The sequence below is a fragment of the Hemiscyllium ocellatum genome, chromosome 23 (genome assembly GCF_020745735.1).
Source record: "Hemiscyllium ocellatum isolate sHemOce1 chromosome 23, sHemOce1.pat.X.cur, whole genome shotgun sequence".
Classification (NCBI taxonomy): Eukaryota; Metazoa; Chordata; class Chondrichthyes; order Orectolobiformes; family Hemiscylliidae; genus Hemiscyllium; species Hemiscyllium ocellatum.
Genome location: NC_083423.1, coordinates 35412594 through 35432394, shown reverse-complemented (window position 1 = coordinate 35432394; position 19801 = coordinate 35412594). Strand labels below are relative to the sequence as shown.

At 38.9% G+C, this 19801-nt stretch overlaps 1 protein-coding gene across 6 annotated transcripts in view; it reads left to right on the top strand.

Moving 5' to 3' along the window:
• The window catches only part of tafa5a (TAFA chemokine like family member 5a), a 475664-nt gene extending 456244 nt beyond the window's left edge, over positions 1 to 19420 (top strand). For 2 of the 6 annotated variants that reach the window (XM_060842861.1, XM_060842858.1), the window contains 2 exons: positions 4266 to 4323; positions 15771 to 17177. In XM_060842861.1, the coding sequence (XP_060698844.1) occupies positions 4266 to 4277 (12 nt within the window). In that variant the 3' untranslated portion in view covers positions 4278 to 4323; positions 15771 to 17177. Of the gene's footprint in view, positions 1 to 4265; positions 4324 to 15770; positions 17178 to 19174 lie in introns of those variants that run through there. The other 4 variants (XM_060842860.1, XM_060842856.1, XM_060842862.1 and 1 more) reach the window with 2 other exon arrangements.
• Positions 19421 to 19801: the final 381 nt, after the last annotated feature.

Below are 19801 nucleotides of genomic sequence, written 5' to 3'. Positions count from 1 at the left end.
TGGAAAGGCGCAGCAGGTCAGGCAGCATCCAAGGAGCAGGAGAATCGATGTTTCGGGCATGATCTTCATTCTTGAAGAAGAGCTCATGCCCGAAACATTGATTCTCCTGCTCCTTGGATGCTGCCTGACCTGCTGCGCCTTTCCAGCAACACATTTTCAACTCTTGATCACACACCAATTAGTGTGCTATCTGGGTAGGTGTAATAAGATATGATCCGTGGTGTTCTGGTCAGATTTCCTTAGCTTATGCACATGCATACTACAAAACTTTCACAACAAGTGAGCTAATTTTTTTTTAAATGACTTGTGTTGCTGTTGTGCCTTTCATGAATTCAGTACTTCCTAAACACTTTACAACCAAACGATTAGAAGGGGACCAATGTCCCAGTGGGGAGATTTGCTGTTGCTATTCAAGATAAGTCTGAGGATGGTACAGTTGAGAAAAGGAGTGAGTTGAATAATCAAGACAGGCAAGACTGATCAATTAAACTGCATTTATTTTAATGAAACAGGCTTGATAGTTAAGGCAGATGGCCTCAGGGCATGTTTGGGAACATGAAACTGGGATATCATAACAATTACAGAAATGTGGTCAGGGAAGGGCTGGACTGGCAGCTTAATGTTCGAGGGTATGGATGCAATAGGAAGGGTAGAATGGAGGTCAAGAGAAAAGGGAGAGTGGTGTGTTTGGCTAGGGATAATATTAGGGTTGTACTTGCGGAGGATATTCCTGGGAGTATGTCCAGTCATGGTATTTGGGTAGAACTGAGAAATAAGAAAAGGAGGATCACCTTATTGTATTATAGCTGGGCCACCCCTTCCCCCACCCCACCCCCCACCTACCCAATAGTCAGCAGGAAATTGAGAAGCACATTTGTAAGGAGATCTCCGATATCTGTCAAACTGCTAGGGTTGTAGTAGTAGGGGATTTTAACTTCACAAACATAGACTGGGACTGCCATAGTGTTAAAGGATCAGATGGAGAGGAATTTAAGTGTGTACAAAAAAATGTTCTGATTCAGTATGTGAATGTACCTCTGAGAGAAGGAGCAAAACTACACCTTCTCTTGGGAAATAAGATAGGACACATGACTGAGGTGTCAGTGGGGGAACGCTCTAGGGCCAGTGATCATAATTCTATTAGCTTTAAAATAGTTATGGAAAGGATAGACCTGACATAAACTGGAGTAAGATCAACTTTGACAAGTTGATTGGGGAAGGATATTCATTGGTGAAGGGACAGATGGAAAGGGAGAGATCCTCAAAAAAATGAGATAGTGACAATCCAGAGATTATATTCCTGTTAGTGTGATGGGCAAGACTGGAATGGGTAGGGAGTGCTAGATGACTAGAGAAATTGAGGCTCTGGTCGTGAAAAAGAGGCATGTGTCAGGTATAGACAACTGGGATTGAATGAATTCCTCGAGGAGTATAAGTGCAGTTGGAGAGTACTCAGGAGGGCAAACATAGGACATGGATAGCTTTGGCAAATAGGATTAAGGAAAATTCTAAAGAGATTCAACAAATTTGTTAAGGACAAAAGATTAACTAAGAAGAGAATAGGGGCCCTTAAAGATTAACAAGGTCTATGTGTGGAACCATAGGAGATGGGTGAGATACTAAGTGAGTATTCCATATCATATTTACTGTGGAGAATGATATGGAAACTAGAGAACTTGAAGAAGTAAATAGAGATATCTTGAAAAGTGGCCATATTAGAGAAGAGGAGGTGCTGAATGTCTTAAAATGTATGTAGGTAGATAAATCCCTGATCATATGTTTCCAAAACTTTGTGCAAAGCTAGGGAAATGATTCTGGGCCCTTTACTGAGATATTTGTATTATCGATAGCAATGGTTAAAGTGCAAGAAGACTGGAGGGTGGCTAATGTGGTGCCATTATTTAAGAATAGTGGTAATGAAAAGCCAGGGAACTAGAGATTGATGACTCTGATGTCAGTGGTGGAAAAGTTGTTGGAGGACATTCTCAGGGACCAGACGTACATGTACATGGAAAGGTAAGGACTGATGAGGGATATTCAACACAGCCTTGTGCTTGGGGAATCATATCTTACCAACTTGTTTGAGCTTTTTGAAGAAGTGACAAAGAAGATTGATGAAGGCACAGTGGTGGATGTTGTCTATACGAACTTCAGCAAGGCGTTAGACAAGGTCCCATGTGGTAGACTGGTTAGCAAGGTTAGATCACATGGAATCTGGAGAGGGCTATCCAATTGGATACAAAACTGGCTTGAAGGTAGAAAGTTAAAAATCATACAACACTAGGTTATAGTCCACCAGGTTTATTTGGAAGTGCTAGCTTTCACTGCTCCAGTTGTTGTGTGATCTTTAACTTTGTCCACCCCAGTCCAAACCGGCTCCTCCACATCTTGAAGGTAGAAGACAGTGGGTGATGGTGGAGGGTTGTTTTTCAGAGTGGAGGCCTGTGACCAGCAATGTGCTGCAAGGACCAGTGCTTGGTCCACTTCTTTTTGTCATTTATATAAATGATTTGGATGTGAATATAGCAGGAGTGGTTAATAAGTTTTCAGATGGCACCAAAATTAATGGTATAGTGGATAGTGAAGATTGTCATCTCAGAGTACCATGGGACCTTGCTGCACTTTGGTAGGGCAAATCAGGGCAGTACCTATACTCTTATTGGTAGGGTTCTGCGGAGTGTGTCTGAACAAAGACACCTTGGGGTGCAGGTTCACAGTTCCTTAAAGTGGAGTCACACGTTGACAGAAAAGTGAAGAAGGTATTTGGTATGCTTGCCTTTATTGATCAGTGCATTGAGTATAGGAGTTGGGCTGTCATGTCGCAACTGTACAGGACAGTTAGGGCAACTTTCGGAAAACTGCATTCAATTCCAGTTTCCCTGCTATTGTCAAGATGTTGTGAAACTTGAAAGAGTGCAGAAAAAGATTTACAAGGGTGTTGCCAGAGTTGGAGAGTTCGTATTATGGGGAGAGGCTGAATAGACAGGGGCTATTTTCCTTGGCGTATGGGTCTCTGAGGTTTAAACAATTATGAGGGGCATAGCTTGGTTAAATAGCCAAGGTCTTCTTCCAGGGTAGGGGAGTCCAAAACTAGAGGGCACAGGTTTAAGATGGGAAGCATTTAAAAGGCATCTGGATGAGTATATGATTAGGAAAGGATGGAAGGATATGGGTCAAATGCTGGCATCTAGGACTATGTTAATTTAGGCTATCTGGTCAGCCTGGACAAATGGTCTGTTTCTGTGGTTATACAGTTCTGTGATTCTCTGACTCTAAACATTTTTTTCAAGGACAAACTGTCACTGTTGTAATGTTAGAAATGTGACAACCAATTCACTAGACAGTTAGCTCCCAAAAGCAATTGTATGACAATGACTGGAAAATCCATTCCAGTAATGTTAGTTCAGAGTGAATAACTGGCTGCCCGGAGTTGGTTGTTTGCAGTAACAGCAATGTGTACACAGCCAGGAAATTCTTTTTGAAGTAAAGTGTTTTGTGATGTCGAGAGGATGCAAGAAGTGCCAAATGACTGGAGATTTATTTAACACAAATTTATTGCTTTGATCAGTAGCTATTGCCACATTGTAAGTTTGTTTCTTTAAATTAGGTGCAAGTTTTGTTAGTTTGAAAGAGAAGCATTTTAGTCCATTTCTCCAACTCATAATACTTGTGCCTTTAATGTAGGTAGAACACAATTCCAGTACTCAAGAGTGGCAGAAAAGGTAGCTGCACATGATCTTTCATCTGTAAATTAAACAGTTCTCAGGATGTGCAAATAATTTTTTTAAAAGAAGATTCCAATTAATATCAAACTAATATTTTTGTAGCTGTAAAATACAGTGTATAATGATGATTTCCGAAATAGGTTGGTGATAAATGGTGATGACTGTACCTGTGTGTGTGACTAATGATTCTGTCACTGCTGTATCCTGGTGCCTGTCATCAACACAACTTCATTTGTTTGCAGAATTAATTAAATTTCATCTGCACCACTGCCTTGTGTCCCAATCAGGTCAACTCATTGTTGGGACAAGGTAAGAACGCATTGCAATAGTGGTTGGTAGTTATGAACCACATACCTAGCACACTGTATCATATCTAATTAGGTACATTACTGGAAATCGCTGTCCTCGAAAGGATGATCACAAATGAGCTGCTAACGTATATTTTACTTTAAATTTTATTCCCAAAATACAAATCATTTAGCACATTTTATGGAAAAGTTTTTTTTTAATTGACCTGACACTGTGCCTTTTTGCTTATAGGCTGGGGTTTGATACAGCGCTGGAGGACTCGACATTGCTCCACTGTCGGAGAACAGTGGTTAGTACTGCACTTAAATCAGGTCTGGTGCAGGTCAGCAGTGTTGCTAGGCCAGGTGCCCTGACTTGGCCCTGTTAATGCATTCCAAAACTTATTGTGCAAAGACCAGCCACTTTATTGCATGTATCCTCTATTTTCTACTCCTTCAGTTTCTCAGAGCTGAATTAGCTGTGCTGAGAATTGTTATCCAATAGAAATTCATCTCAGGCCATATGGGGTCACTTCACAGATCAAGTTGTCACTAATAAGAGTTATGATACAGAATACGGAGGGAGAAAATGGATCACAGTTGCTGTGCTTTTTTAATCATCATTTTCTTTGCATTCTAGACAGTAGCATCCACGTATTCATGTAAATGATATATTTACTCTGTATTTCCATTTTATGACAGATTCACATCAATTTTATTCTATAATACCATTTTCTCAATAGTAAGCAAGGATTATCTCGACTGTATTTAGTCATCTGCCAGTGGAAGTATTCAAATATAGGTTCAGTAAAGAAATTCAGCCCTCATTTGTCAGAGACCATGTCCAAACTCTCATCCTTATTCTAAATCATCATCTGATTTGAATGGTTGAGATAAGCTTGTATATGAATGTGATCCTCAAATTGGTGTTACAGAACCCAGTCTTAATATTACTTAAGTTAGTTATTCTAATTTTCTTTCAAACATTGTTTTGCTGCATCTTCTCAGATTGTAATAAAGGCACTAACCATTTCATATTACCAACTGAAATATTTAATGTAAATCTACCGACTATTTTCATTCTGATTTCCATGTTTTCAGCTGAGGAAAACAAATTCACATTACGTATTTCTCCCCATGATCACCTCAGAGCAAAGAAAGTTCCTCTGTACATTTACTGCAAGCAAACAATAGTGTATTTCTTGTACACACTCTACAGGGTGAACTTGATGTGATGACAACAAAATTCATTTGTTCTAATTGCAAAATTATACAGCATTAACTCAAAATTTCATTAAGTTTAAATGATGGAAAAAGACCTAGCAGATGAAATCGATATGAATCCTGATTGTGGGATGCTTTCTAATTGCAATGTAACAACATTTAAGCTCTGACATCATTACAATTAGGCTTTTAACCAATACTGATCTTAAGAGTTGTGTTATTTTACTATAATTTGATATGTTTTGTTTACACCTTCAAAAACCACGGGCGGCACGGTGGCACAGTGGTTAGCACTGTTGCCTGGGTTCAATTCCCACCTCAGGCGACTGACTGTGTGGAGTTTGCACATTCTCCCCGTGTCTGCGTGGGTTTCCTCCGGGTGCTCCGGTTTCCTCCCACAGTCCAAAGATGTGCGGGTCAGGTGACTTGCCATGCTAAAATTGCCCGTAGTGTTAGGTAAGGGGTAAATGTAGTGGTATGGGTGGGTTGCGCTTCGGCGGATCGGTGTGGACTTGTTGGGCCGACGGGCCTGTTTCCACACTGTAAGTAATCTAATCTAATCTAGTAAAGAAAGTTTGCACTGGTATTGTTATTAGTGTTTATTTATTAGTAGCTGTATAGCTTTCTACTGTATTTATCATTTATGCCAGTGGCATGCCTTAAATGTCCACTTTCCGATGGCTCTCCTGTTCTAAGACAGCTCACCATTGTTCCCTTTATCTTAAAACCATGACATTATCCAAAACTGCAAATGTGTCCTGTTATGTAGAAAATGAACAAGTGCCCTGATATGCCAGTTGCAAAAGCTCATCCTTATTTCCTTTCCTTGACTAAGCACTCTGCTATCCTGAGTGATAACTCCTGTATTCGAATACAATTTGCATGTCAAGTTGTGTAGAGTATGCTGCAGGAATCCCAATATTATCCAGTATAAGTTTGCTACAGATGCTGCCACTGAAATGCCACAGTAACTTTGAAATATTATTCTTCTCCATTTTATTTTGAATGCCAGCCCCACGTTGGGCTAAATTTGGGCTATACAGAATTGATAAAAATATTTTTACATGATTTTCTCATCACTGAAGAAACAATCAAGGTTACATTCTAAGCATCAATGTATTCAAAAAGAGCAGTTATTCTAAATTGAGGGAATTTACTAATCAAGATGTCAGCCTTGTAGTCAGTCCTATGATTCACTCAAGCTCAGGGAATTTGGACATTATACTCTGTTCTGTATGACTACTGTGCTTTGTGTCACTTGGTGCAATAAAGGATGCTTTTCAGAATTTGGGATTGTGGGTGCATTCTTCATGCCCTGTCAGTGTGCCTAACATTGCTGCTGACTTCACTGCAACAAATCTAAAATTGTCAGAGGCTAGAATTTATTATTTTATGCATGTTCAACTTTCAAAAAAAGGACATAAAGTGTATCTTCTGGTGTTTACTTCACATATTATTGTATAAAACCACAAAATATTTTGCTTTATTGTGTAAGAAAACTTAGCTGTTTAACAGATGTATGAAAATCATAGTGCTCCAAATTAATTTTTCTTGCATGGGTTCATTTTGCTCATGATATTCAGAAAAAAGTGACAGAACTAGAATGGCAGTAAGGAATGTACAGAAAAAGGAATTAGTAGCTTCCAGAGCCACTAGGAACATATAATTTAATTTGCTTATATGATCCACTGAGAGTTAAGTAGGTTTATTGTAACTTGTCAAATTCCATTATTTCTATTAATCCTTTCAAAGATGAAATAAGATTTCAGAAAGGACCAGAAGGGGGCTCTGCAACCTAGACAAGGTTCACGTATTTTTCTTCAAATAATAAAGGGAAATTTGCTCGTCTAATTATTAAATTGAGGAGTTAAGATTTTTTTGTGAAATCAAAGGACAACTTCTGACCTTTATCTTTATCTCGTGTACAACTATTCCTGTTGAATATTGAATTGCACATTCATGGAAAGGATAATGGCAGTCCCATCACTGTCCAATCATATCATCTTCAATCTTGATGACTGCATTTCATTAAAGTCAGATTTCTAACGGTCCATCATCCCTCACCCCCGCAACTCCATACCACTCCAGTAAACAATATAAAAGAAAAACTAACACGTGTATAAGTGCCTTTCATTACCTTGGGATGTCTCAAAGAAATTTACTGCTCATTAAATACCACCTACTAACTATTTTTTTAAGTGTCGTCTCCATACCAATGTAGAAAATGCAGCAGCGGACTTATATACAGCTGGGTCATTCCAAGCAACAATGGGATAGTGGTTAAATAATCTATTTTTTTAAGATGTTCTTCAAGGGATAAATATTTGTCAGCTTAGTTTGGAGAATTTGCATGTCCTTTTATAAAATGATGCCCATTAAGAAATATGGTATGAGCTATGAGATGGCAGAGGGCCTTTCTTTAATATTTCATCTGAAAGATTGCACCTTGAAATTTCAGCTCACCTTCAATACTGCATGGGAGGGTCAGGTCAGAATTCATCAAAACTATGGGGTGGGACTATGAAACCACAACCAATCCTGACTCTCAAGTGTGCTACTGCTGAGATACTGTTTCTTAATATTAATAACAAGAGAAGAACTTTAATAGCAGCAAAGCACCATATATTGGTATTACTTAAAAATATTTGTCTCTGCTATGTTGTATAACCAACCCTCCTTTTTTGCAATCAATGGAACTCAGAGTTTACATTTCAGAGCATCAACGTCTTTGAATTCTGTGCAGACAGTGCGTTCAGAGGGAACACACTTTTAATAAGCTCTCAGCAAAACTATTAATCCACCACCAACATTTTCCCATGACGTGAAAGAGAGACTGGATCAAAACCTATAACAGCAAAGGATCAACCAACATTTTCTCATGAATCTAAATAAAACAAAAGGATGTATTACCCTTGGCTGAGAAATAGCACCTTGCCTCTGAATCAAAATGTTATGATTCAAGACCAATCCAGAACATCTGAACACATGTCTAGGCTGATGTTTACAGTGGTGCTATCTTCTGTCAGTCAAGTGAAATCAGCACATCCTAAACATTACACAAATGCCAGCCCTGCATTTTTTAATACTGTTTTCTGTGGGAATAGAAATGTGACTATACTTAACAACAAAAATTTTCTGATTTATATATGTTAGGCAGACTGTGACAGGTCTGCCATTGTCCCTTCAAGGAATATACAATGTTTATGGAAGGACATGTATATAAGATAAAGACAAATTTCAGAAGTGTTTTCCTTCATCTGTTTAAGTGGATATAAAATATTCAATTTACACTATTTGCAAAAGGGCAGGAGATCCTGGCAACATTAAGTTTTCTATCAATCTTAATAAAAATCATTTATCCAACCATGCAAGGTATTGCAGTTAGTGGGACAATTTTGTATGTAAATTGACCACCAGGTTTGTCTAGGATGCAACAAGAACTCTGAAGTGCTTTGTTAAGTCCTCTAAAAATAAAGTGTGCTGCATAATATGAGTTCTTTCTTCACAACTGGGTAAGTGTTGGTATGTTGGGAAAGTGTTAACCGACAAATTGACCTTGCTTTCCACCACTCTTAAGTATTTCTGACCATCAAATCCAAGAACTGGGAAGATAAATGAAAATGGTCCTTTTTTTTATGCGTCCCTGTTAGAAGACTATAAGGATAAGGAATTCTCATGGTTTTACCAGTTGTGGAGGCACATTGGAAGCTGAGCATTTAAGTTTTAGACCAATAATTTCCAAGGAGGATCTCTTAGACACGAATGAAAAGATTTGAGACTTACAAAGATTTTCTCAAGAACAACATTTGTGCAGTATCTGGAGAAAGTAAGGGTGATCTGATGGCATGGGGGTAATAAAGAGTTACGGCAAGCACATCTCCAGGCAGTGACTCAGTAACAGAATCAGGTGGAGGAGCTGCAATTAACCTCTGAGATGTTCTTTATGACAAATTGGTAATTCACATAGCATTAAAGCTGAGGCAGTGACAATGTTTCCTTCCACTGATTGCACAGAATGGACAACTAACTGACTGTATTGGGCACTGTGGATTGGACTCATCTTATGCTGACCCAGTGCCTCCGTAAGCCCTGACGACTGAAGTTAGTTGCAGCCAATCAGTACTGCATTCATTGGTTCTAATGTCAAGGTCACCCTAGTAAGTCATGGGATATCCATGAACATTGTGCTTCTGTGTCTGTGGAAGTTGCATTTCCATTGGTATTGCCATATTTTCAGTGGCAAATCCAGTGAAGAATAAAGAGCACCTCTGCAACAATGTCCCAGCACCATTGGTGGAACAGGAAGCAAGTATGAATTGGCAGCGGAATGTCACAAGGCAGGTGAAGTCCCACTCAACCACATAGCAGTTAAAGGAAAATTGTATGCTAGAAGGATGGCCTTCCCCACAAAAACACTCTACTTGCTTTGCCATGATACTGTAGGAGTTGGTTGCTCAATTGTTTGGATAGCTGGTTCACGATGCAGAATAAGACCAACAATGAGGATTTAATACCCGCACCAGCTGTGGTTACCATGAAAGACTCTCCTTCTCAATCTCTCCTCTTGCCTGAGGTGTGGCGACCCTCAGGTTAAGCCACCACTATTGTCTCTCTCCAATGAGAGAGCAGTCCTATGGTCTGGTGGGATATATGGTGTCCTTTACTGTACTTTACCAGTACTTGTAGGACTTAATCAACATCACTGCTTACACCAGATCATTTTTGTAGGAATTACACATTCTACAAATGTTTTGAGAAATCGGTTTAATCGGGGTCAAATGGCTTGTAGATCATTATTACAAGGACATCAAATTTGGTTACTGCTTTCTCATATGTCCAAAACAAAATGGCATTACTCACAGTCAGTCTTTTGGAACATGGTCACATTATCTCATGAATGTTTAATTAAAAAGAGAGAACAATGCTTTTTCCTCATATTTGTTTTTAATGGAAGCGCATAGTGTACTTTGCTGCTCAGTGTAGGATATAGCCCAACCTTCCATATCTACTTGCGCAGAAGGCAGTGAGTGGAGCTAAAGGAAGGAAACTGGAGACTAGTAGAGTTCCATACGGGTCAGTGTTGGGACCACAACTATTCACATTATATGTTAATGATCTGGACAAAAGAGCTGAAGGCATTGTTACTAAGTTTGCAGATGAAGCAAAGATAGGTGAAGGGACTGGTAGCAGGGAGGCTGCAGAAGAACTTGAATGTGAACAAAAAGGTGGCAAATGGAAAGTGGTGTGGGAAAGAGTGTGTTTACATTGGTGGGAAGGATAGATACACAGACCATTTTCTAAATGGGGAAAGACTTTGGAAATCTGAAGCAAGAAGAACTTTCTTAAGGTTAACATGCAGATTAATTGGCAGTTAGAAAGGCAGATGCAATGTGAACATTCATATTAAGAGAACCAGAATACAAGAGCAGGGATATACTGCTGAGACTGTATAAGGCTCTGCTCAGAGCGCATTTGGAATATTGTGAGCAGTTTTGGGCCCAGTAAGGATGTGCTGGCCTTGGAGGGGATCCAGAGGAGGTTTACAAGAGTGATCCCAGGAATGAAGAACTTGTCAAATGAGGGGCAGTTGTGGACTCTGGGTTGGTACCCAGTGGAGATTATAAGAAAGAGGGGGAATCTCATTGAAACTTACAGTATATTTAAAGGCCTTGAGGGAATCAACATGGGGGATGTTTCTGGAGGAAAGGGCTGTTCAACTGAAGGGAAGTTTTAAAAACTGAAAAGAAATGAGACAGCAGAAGTGCAGTATAGTATAGAGGCTTTTGATAATCAAAGTGTGACAGGAAGGAGCAGAAAATATTAGCAGAAAACTGGAGCAAATATTTGAATTAGAATAAGTAGTGATAGTAAAAAGTTAAAATTTAATGCTGTCAGTCAGAATGCAGTATTTCTAACAAGATTGACAAGCTGACAATAGAAATAAAGGAATATGACGTGATAGCTATTTATGGCAAGATGGATGGCACAGCGGTTCAGTGGTTAGCACTGTTGCCTCACAGCGCCAGGGACCTAGGTAAGATTCCATCTTCGGGCAACTGGTTGTGTGGAGTTTGCACATTCTCCCCGTGTCATTGTGAGTTTCCTCTGAGTATATTGGTTTCCTTCCACATTCTAAGGTGTGCAAGGTAGGTGGATTGGTCATGCTGAATTGCCTATGGTTTGCTGATTGATTGATCAATCATGGGGCAACTCATTGATTGATTGATTTATTGTCATGTGTACCAAAGTATAATGAAAAGGCAGATCACAGTAAGCAAGAGTATACAGATCAGAGGTTGTAAAAAGTTTAGACAGAGGCATAGAGGTTATATCGCACAGAGCGTGCACTAAGTGAGATCAAGGTCAGCATTATTTGAGGCGAGAGAGTCCACTTATCAGTCTAATAACCACCATGAAGAAGCTGTTGCTGAACTTGATGGTGTGTATGTTCAGGCTTCTGTATTTTCTGCCTGATGGAAGAAGTTGTAGATCTCATTCCTAGGGTGCAATGAGTCTTTGATCATGTTGGCAGCCTTTCCGTGGCAGCAAGCTGTGTAAATGAAGTCTGTGGATGGCTTCCATGATGGTCTGGGCTGTACACACTACCTTCTGTAGTTTTAGATGGTCCTGGGTAGAATAGTTGCCATACCAGGCTTTTATGCACCCGGACAGTATGATTTCATTGGTGCATCTGTAGAAGTTGGTGCAGGTCCTTACGTACATGCCAAATTTCCTGAGCTGTCTGAGAAAGAAGAGATGTTGTTGTGCCTTAGTGACCGTCGCATCTGCGTGGTAAGTCCGGTTGTCAGTTATAGTGACTTTGAGGAACTTAACATTCTCCACCTTCTCAACCTCAGCTCCACTGATGTCGATGGGGGTGTGTTCTCCTTTCCTTCTGAAGTCAATGATCAGTTTTTTAGTTTTGCCAGCATTCAGAGAGAGCTTGTTTCCATTGCACCATGTCACCAAGCCTTCTGTCTCCCTTCTGTATTTGGACTCGTCATTGTTAGATATCCATCCTACTACGATGGTGTCGGCAATGAACTTGTAGCTGGCAATCATTCGGAATTTGGCTACACAACCATGGTGTGCAAGGAGTACAGTATGGGACTGAGGACACATCCTTTGGTGGGCTCCAGTGTTGTGTTATTGTGGAGGAGGTGCAGTTATCTATCTTCACTGCTTGCATTCTATGGGCCAGCAAGCTGAGGATTCAGTTGCAGGGCATCCAGGAATGTGCAGGCTAGGTGGATTATCCATGAGAAATACAGGTTTACAGGGATAGGGCACAAGGGTGGGTCTGGATGGATTTAAGGACTTTTACCCGAAACGTCAACTCTTCTGCTCCTCAAATGCTGCCTGACCTGCTGTCCTTTTTGAGCACCACACTCTTGACTGCCTTTTGGAGAGGCTGTGTGGACTTGATGGGCTGAATAGCCTGCTTTCACACAATGGGGATTCTATGTTTACTAGTAGGAGAGAATTAGAGTTGAGGGCCAAGCCTCAGAGTGAAAGGACAGCCCTTTAGAACTGAGGTGAGGAGGAATTTCTCCAGCCAGAGGGTGGGTGAATCTGTGTAACTCATTGCCACAGAAGACTGTGGAGACCAAGTCATTGAGTGTATTTAAGACAGAGTTCTTGATTAGTAAGAGGATCAAAGGTCATGAGAGAAGGTAGAAGAATGAAGTTGAGAAGCATATCAGCCTTGGTCGCATGGAGGTTAAGACTCAATGGGCAAATGGCCTAATTTTGCTTATACATCTTATGGTCCTATGGTCAATTACTTAAACAATAAGTTAACATAATGCCTTCTTAAAAAAAACACTGAAAGATTTTCAAAAAAGGATTAATAAAACAGAGCCTCTCAAAACAGCAGCATATGTTAAACATTTCAGAGATTTCATAATACAAGTGATTCCTTTTTTGTTTCTTAAAGTCTTCACACTAATCCTCAAATCCCTGACAATAATGCATGTAAAATCTCTGTGCTGGTCAATTGGTTTAAAGAGGGGAGTCAGTGGTCTAGTGGTACAAGCACTGGACTGTTGCTCTACAGACCCAGGTAATGTTTGGTGGCCCATGTTCAAATCCCATCATGGCAGCAAGTAGAATCTGAATTCAATACAAAACTGGAATTAAACATCTATTGATGACTGTCAATTGTTGAAAACACCTGCCCAGTTCACTACTCCCCTTTAAAGAAGGAAATTGCCATCATTATTTGGTCGAGCCTATATGTGATTCCAGATCCACAGCAATGTGGTTGATTTTTAACTGCCCTCTGGACAATAAATGCTGCCAAGCCAGCAATGCCCTCATCCTGTGAATGAATAAAAAAAAATTTGGTCTTGAAAAATGATTAAGATTTATTTTATTCACACAAAAGAATCTTGAGTTTTTCATAGGTTCTGTAGATGACCTTACGGATGCAGCTGAGTCACCAATGGCCAGAATACTTCGAAAGTAGAATTATTATCATTTGAATTCAAGTTTGATTCACTCTCAAAAGTGATAAACACCTTGACGCTTATAGCCAACTTAACTGCTACTTATTTGGCACAACAATGTGCATCGTCAATATCATATGGTGTTCAATTGCTTCGGTGATATATTCACTTAAAATATACACAGGCACTTTCTGGGAATGAAACACATTTTGTAATAAGTATGCAGCCTGAGTTTGATTGAAGTGGCATTGAAATAAAACAGTTGTATGTAGAAGGTGTTATTTTTGGTCCATATTTAACATTTTCTTTCCATTACATGTGTACTGTATTGTTGCACTCACAAAGTATGACTGCTTTGTGATCAATGCGGCTTTAAAAAAAAACAGAAACACAAATCTAATGAATAAATTTCTAGTGAAACAATATAACCCACAGCACTTTGCAACTTACTAAGTAATTGTTGGATCATTTTAAGACAACAATGAAATTTGTATAACTTTGGCATGAATTTGGAAAATATCTTCGATTTTGAATTTAATTGTTTCATTACACATTTTTTGTCCAGCAATATTTATTCAGTTAGAATATGAGAATCGACTGGACCATTGGTAAACATGACAGAATGTTGTGTTTAGCTGCAGTGGAGGGAGGCTTTGGACTGGTCCACCCACTTTTTGTTAGTTCCAAAGTAGAATATTGCAGTTTTGTGAAAACACTTAAATAATTATGGTCAGGCATTTTGAGATTAAGTTTCAGTGAGCATTGGAGGTTTGAATTTAAATTGCTCATATGGGAGCCAAAAATACTAATAAACAATTGGTCAGAGAATAAGAGTTACAATTTCATTGTGTACTTTGAGAACTTGAATGTACTCTTTAAAAATTCAGAAGTTAAATTTTGAAACTATTAAAGCTGACCATGGAGTCATCAGATTTTCTCACTGTTTAGTGGTAATCAAAACCTGTTAATGTTTACTTGATGTGTCATTTATCTGACTTTAGACCCAGACAAATATGGTTTACCCTTAAGCTCCTCAAGGAAGGTAAACAAATTAATAGAAACTGGATGGAGCATTTGCCTGTGTTATGGCGATTGAGTTGGTGCATGACAAAATCCTCTTCAACTAACATCTGGACACTGGTGCCAAAGTTGGCAGATCTGTTGTACCAGTCACACAGCAGCCTGGTACAGTCATACTCGTACGTTTATACCAACTACCAGCATCTTCCATCACAATCCTTGAGTATATACTGTCCCGCCATTGCAATACACTCACTTGAAGTGGGGCACAATGCCCTGAGAGTCTTTACCATTGATTGTAATCTCATTGAACTCTCATGGCTTCAGATCACTCTGACTCCTCGCCACTCCATTGTTGTTGCAATAATTGCTCAATTGGACATTTTCTTAACAGGAACGTGGAAGTATATTCAAGTCTGAGATAGACAAATTTTTAATCAGTAAGGGAATTGAGCATTATGGGGGAAGATAGGAAAGTGGAGTTGAAGGTTATTTGATTAGCCATCATCTCTTTGAATGGTGGAAAGGCTCAATGAGCTGTGTCGCCTACCTCTGTTCCTATGCCGCATGGGGATCTTAAGAACACGGGTTCAGATGTGTGCTCAACATAGCAACCAGAAGTTGTGAACCATTTCCTCCTTGTTAGGGCTCAAAACACTATTTCCTAATTTGACATAATGTGAAGGCTAGTTTTGAGTACAATTTACATTGTTTGCCTGGAGATGTCTATTTGTAAGTACAACAGATGAGAGACATGAGGTTGATGAGATTTACTCAGAACTTTAATAACTAAAAACAGTGGTAGTTGTGTGTGTGCATTCTGAAGTTTGGAGTGGAGATTTTAGCTGACTGCTGTACTATTTAGTATTTTGGGTGTTTTTAATATATGTTACAGTTTTCTAACAGTTTTCAATTTAGATAATGCTGATCCTATTTTTTAAAAAAAACATTTAATACTTTGAAACTTTGAGGATGTTCTTGTCTTCCTGTGAGATTGTGCAGGTAGTTAGGCAATGAAGACAATAACTGTAAAACATAGTTTTCACACTTTCTTTATTGACTTTCAGGTCTCCTGACAAATGCATCAACAAAGAATCCCTGCAGGAGCAGCTTAGAACTCTGTGTGAGCTACTTATACGAATCAAATTCTACTGCTGCGGACTGTCATCTGTTGTATGTTATTTCCTCAACTTTCTCTTTCTCTACACTGGTCAAAACAGCATAATCTCATCTAACTCTTGAGCTAAAGTTTCACTCATTCTGTTATTAGGACAACTGGGACAGTAAATGTAGAATACTGAGCTACGCTTGGACAGAAGCAATATTGACCATGTTTGACACTTCTCGTCCCTACTTTTCAACTAATGTTGGATTGCTGTTGCCCAGTTGATGTTTCCGCTCAGAAAGCCTGTTACAGAAGACTGAACTGGTTTTATCAGCCCTTAACAGGCAGTGAATCTTTGCCTCAGGTGGGACACTAATGAGTTACCGAAGGGTCCACAACAAAGACACTGTGCTATTATGTGTGTAACTCTCTCTGACATCTATACATCTATTTCCTCATCTTTACCTGTTCACAAAACAATAGACCAAAGAACAAAAGGAGAACGTTAAAATGGACACTATTTCATTGTGAATGAGCTTTACTGATTTCAATTGTAATGGGCTCCTAAAGGATTTGATTTCAGCTTTTCATAGTGCTGAAATAAATCATTACTGGCTCGGGTAAAGTCTTTGTTGAAAAGAATAGAGGGACTCCTGATGTTGGGAAAGCAGGTCTGATGTAAGATGTCTAAAGGATCTAATGGAGCATGGAAACAGATTAATAGTCTATGTCCAGTAACAAAAGAGACACATATGAACACTCATGCTGGGAGGACATCTTAGTCTCCTGTTTAGTTTGGCTGACTTATTTCTCATTCTTAAGTCATGTTGTATTTCAACCAGAAAAAAAGAACTAAATGTGAAACATTTGCAGCTCGTGTTTCCTTTCCCAGCATAAAAGTAGCTACTGTCAAACAGCATTCGCAATGAGCATGTCTGGCTACCTGCAGCCTGTGTCACATTTCAATCAACCATCTACCACACGCACACACAAAAAAACTCAAATTAGATGAGAAAGTAACATTTGTTGAAAACAGGATCATTAAATGTATTTTGAGAAACCTAAAGTTATATATTTAACAGTTTTTATATGTTGTATCTTTGTAGAAAATCTTATTTAACAAATAATGTGGTCATACTATGCCAGCCATGAAAGTGGTCAAGAGTTGTGTTTTAACTTCTGGTATCTGTTAAAGAGCTGATTGGTGTATGTTTCTTTCCTTGGAGCATTCTAGAGCTGAAAACTGGCCACAAAGAACTCTGTAGAAAAAAAAATGCTGTTTATACATCAATACATTCAACCATTGCACTGTAGGAAGACAGTTCATTTCTTTTATGTAATGATATAATAGAGTGGAAAACATTTTAAACTTTGATATCAATAGCTTGTTTTTATTTTCCCCTTTCTATTTATTTTCTTGTTGTTGCCTCTTACTAAATGGAATCATTGAAATTGTCTGGATTTATACAATGAATGATTTCACTAATTTCTTATTGCAAAATAATAGCTAAAGACCAATCATTATCCTGTTCCCCCAGACAAATACCTATTTTCCTTGAAATGTTTAACAGGAGATTCCTTTCTAAAGCTAAATATGAGCTGCTATTTTATGAGGACTAAGCATCCAAGGGTTGTATATTGTTGGTTCAGTTCCACATGACAATATTCTCTTGCATCTTTAATTGTGATCTCTAATTTGAAAGTTCATCCAACGTGTTCATTCCAGTGCTATCAAAGGATGACAGTGTCACTTCACAGTTACTTTTTGTAGAACATAGAAACACATACTCTTAGCTTGCTTGTTCCTTTATGCTTAAAGCAGATTTCTTTAAATCCTTACCTTAGGATCCTCAAAGAAACAGTTTGTTTTTCACCTTATATGAAATGCAGGGAACAAGTAAAATCTGAACATGAAACTGAAGCTTAAATTTTCAAGCCCTCTTCTTCCTCCTCGGCCTAAACAGGAAGGAGTATAGAGAAATCTGTTTAGAAACTCTTGATTGTGATTTCACTAAATGTATGCCGTGAATTTACAGTTAGTAAGATAATCATTCAGCCAGTTGGAGTGACATTTCTGGAGCAGGAAGCCTAATTTGACTGCGCTCTGAAAGATGGGCCTCCCCTAAAGCTCACTTCACTGTGGATGTTTTTGCAGGTTTTGTGAAAAAAAACACTCTCCATGCAACCTGGGAATCTAAGCTGTTTTTATTATGTGTGGCTAGAGTAAAATGAATAAGGTCTGAACAGAAGTAATAATTGAGGCAAAATGCACTCAGAAAATGAATGTCGATGTAGATCTGAAAAATCTGTTTAATTCTATCAATGAATACATAACCCCTCCTTCCTCCAATACTGAATGGACATCCCCATAGATATGTATAACATTCTCCTGCCTAGGCATGTGTGTGTTTTTTATTATATTTAGACATTTAAAATTAAACCCACTCTTTTGCAATACACTATGCTTCATGCAACACTTCTTTTCATGAACACGGTCTGTGTTAACTCTGAGTTGTCTTAGCAGGAAACTCTTTGGAAGAATTTAGGTACAAGCTGCTGCCAGGCAATTTTTTTGTCTTCTGGAACTTGCACATGAGACCATAGGAAGACTTGAGTTTTAACCTCAGGACAACATTGGCTTTGCCCTCCTGACAGGCACATCACCTTTAAACCATCATATACCTCTATGGCACAATATTCCCCTCCATGGAGGTGATGAGGAAGATGGCGAATAGGACAAATAATTAGATCAATTGACCCCGGAGAAGCACTCAGTGCCTTCTCACAATCTTAGCAAGGCAGCCATAGTCTGAGAATTAAGGCGAGATGTTAAGCACTTCTACACGCACAGGGTGGGAGGTGTTTGGAACACAAATAGCAGTGGATGCACAGTTTAAATCTGATATAGAAAGTTCTTTTGTTAAACAAAAGTGTTAAGGAATATGGGTCAAAAGTAGATATATGGAGTTAGACCACAGATTATCCATGACCTAATTGAATGGTGGAACAGGATCAAGGGGCTGAATGGCCTACTCCTGTTCCCAATTAAGTGCTTGATGAGGAAGTCCACACTAGACCTTAACTCCTCACCACCCTGAATACCTGAGATTATCTTAATGGCAGGAGGAGTCTTGCGGCATAGTATAGTGTTCCTACCTCTGGACTATAAGAACCACCTGCTCTAAAGGTGTTCCATAATATGTCTGAACAAACTAATTAAAAATAGCTACTTTCATGACAAAAAAGAAAAGAGGCAACAAAACTGCCTCCATAAGCATCAGTCTAGGGCAGAAAATGGAATGTAGGATTGGCTACTAAAAGCCATTGCCTTCCCCTTGCCTCTGACTCCTCTTTCCATGTGACCAGAAGACCCAAAGAAAAGGACATATTCCCACCTGCAACAGTCTGTAAGACTCATCCTAGCAACATCGTCTTCTGACAAAAGTGGAATTTTAGTATCGCCGCTCACAATTTGATAAGATGTTGATTGGAGCTCAAACCAGTGAGTTTTCCCATTCGTCATCTGAGAGAATCAGTACACTTGGGATGCAAATCAGAAAATCTCAACGTATGTATCTCAAAAGCATTTCCTTTCCTGGACAATGTACAAAATCCTATCACGTAGAACAATAAAATACTGCTGTTCAGTAATTGCCTAGAATTATGTTCTAATTCTTGTGCCCAAACAAATTGTAATTTTCACTTTACATCATTGTAAATTACAACTAATTACCAGCAATTAAATACAGTATTTTGTATGTTTAAATTACTCAGTATTTCAAGTCACCTATACAGAGCTCACTGTATATCACTGAACAAAGGAGGCTAAATTGGAAATAGATCGCAATGTTGAAGATATAATTCTCTTTGAACTCATGTTTTTTTTAAATACATAGCGCTCGGGCAAAGTAAAAGATTTTCTCTTTATTTAGGAATCACCGCGAACATTGATTTTTAATGGCTTAAGGTTTTTACTTTTCAAGGAATCTCTAA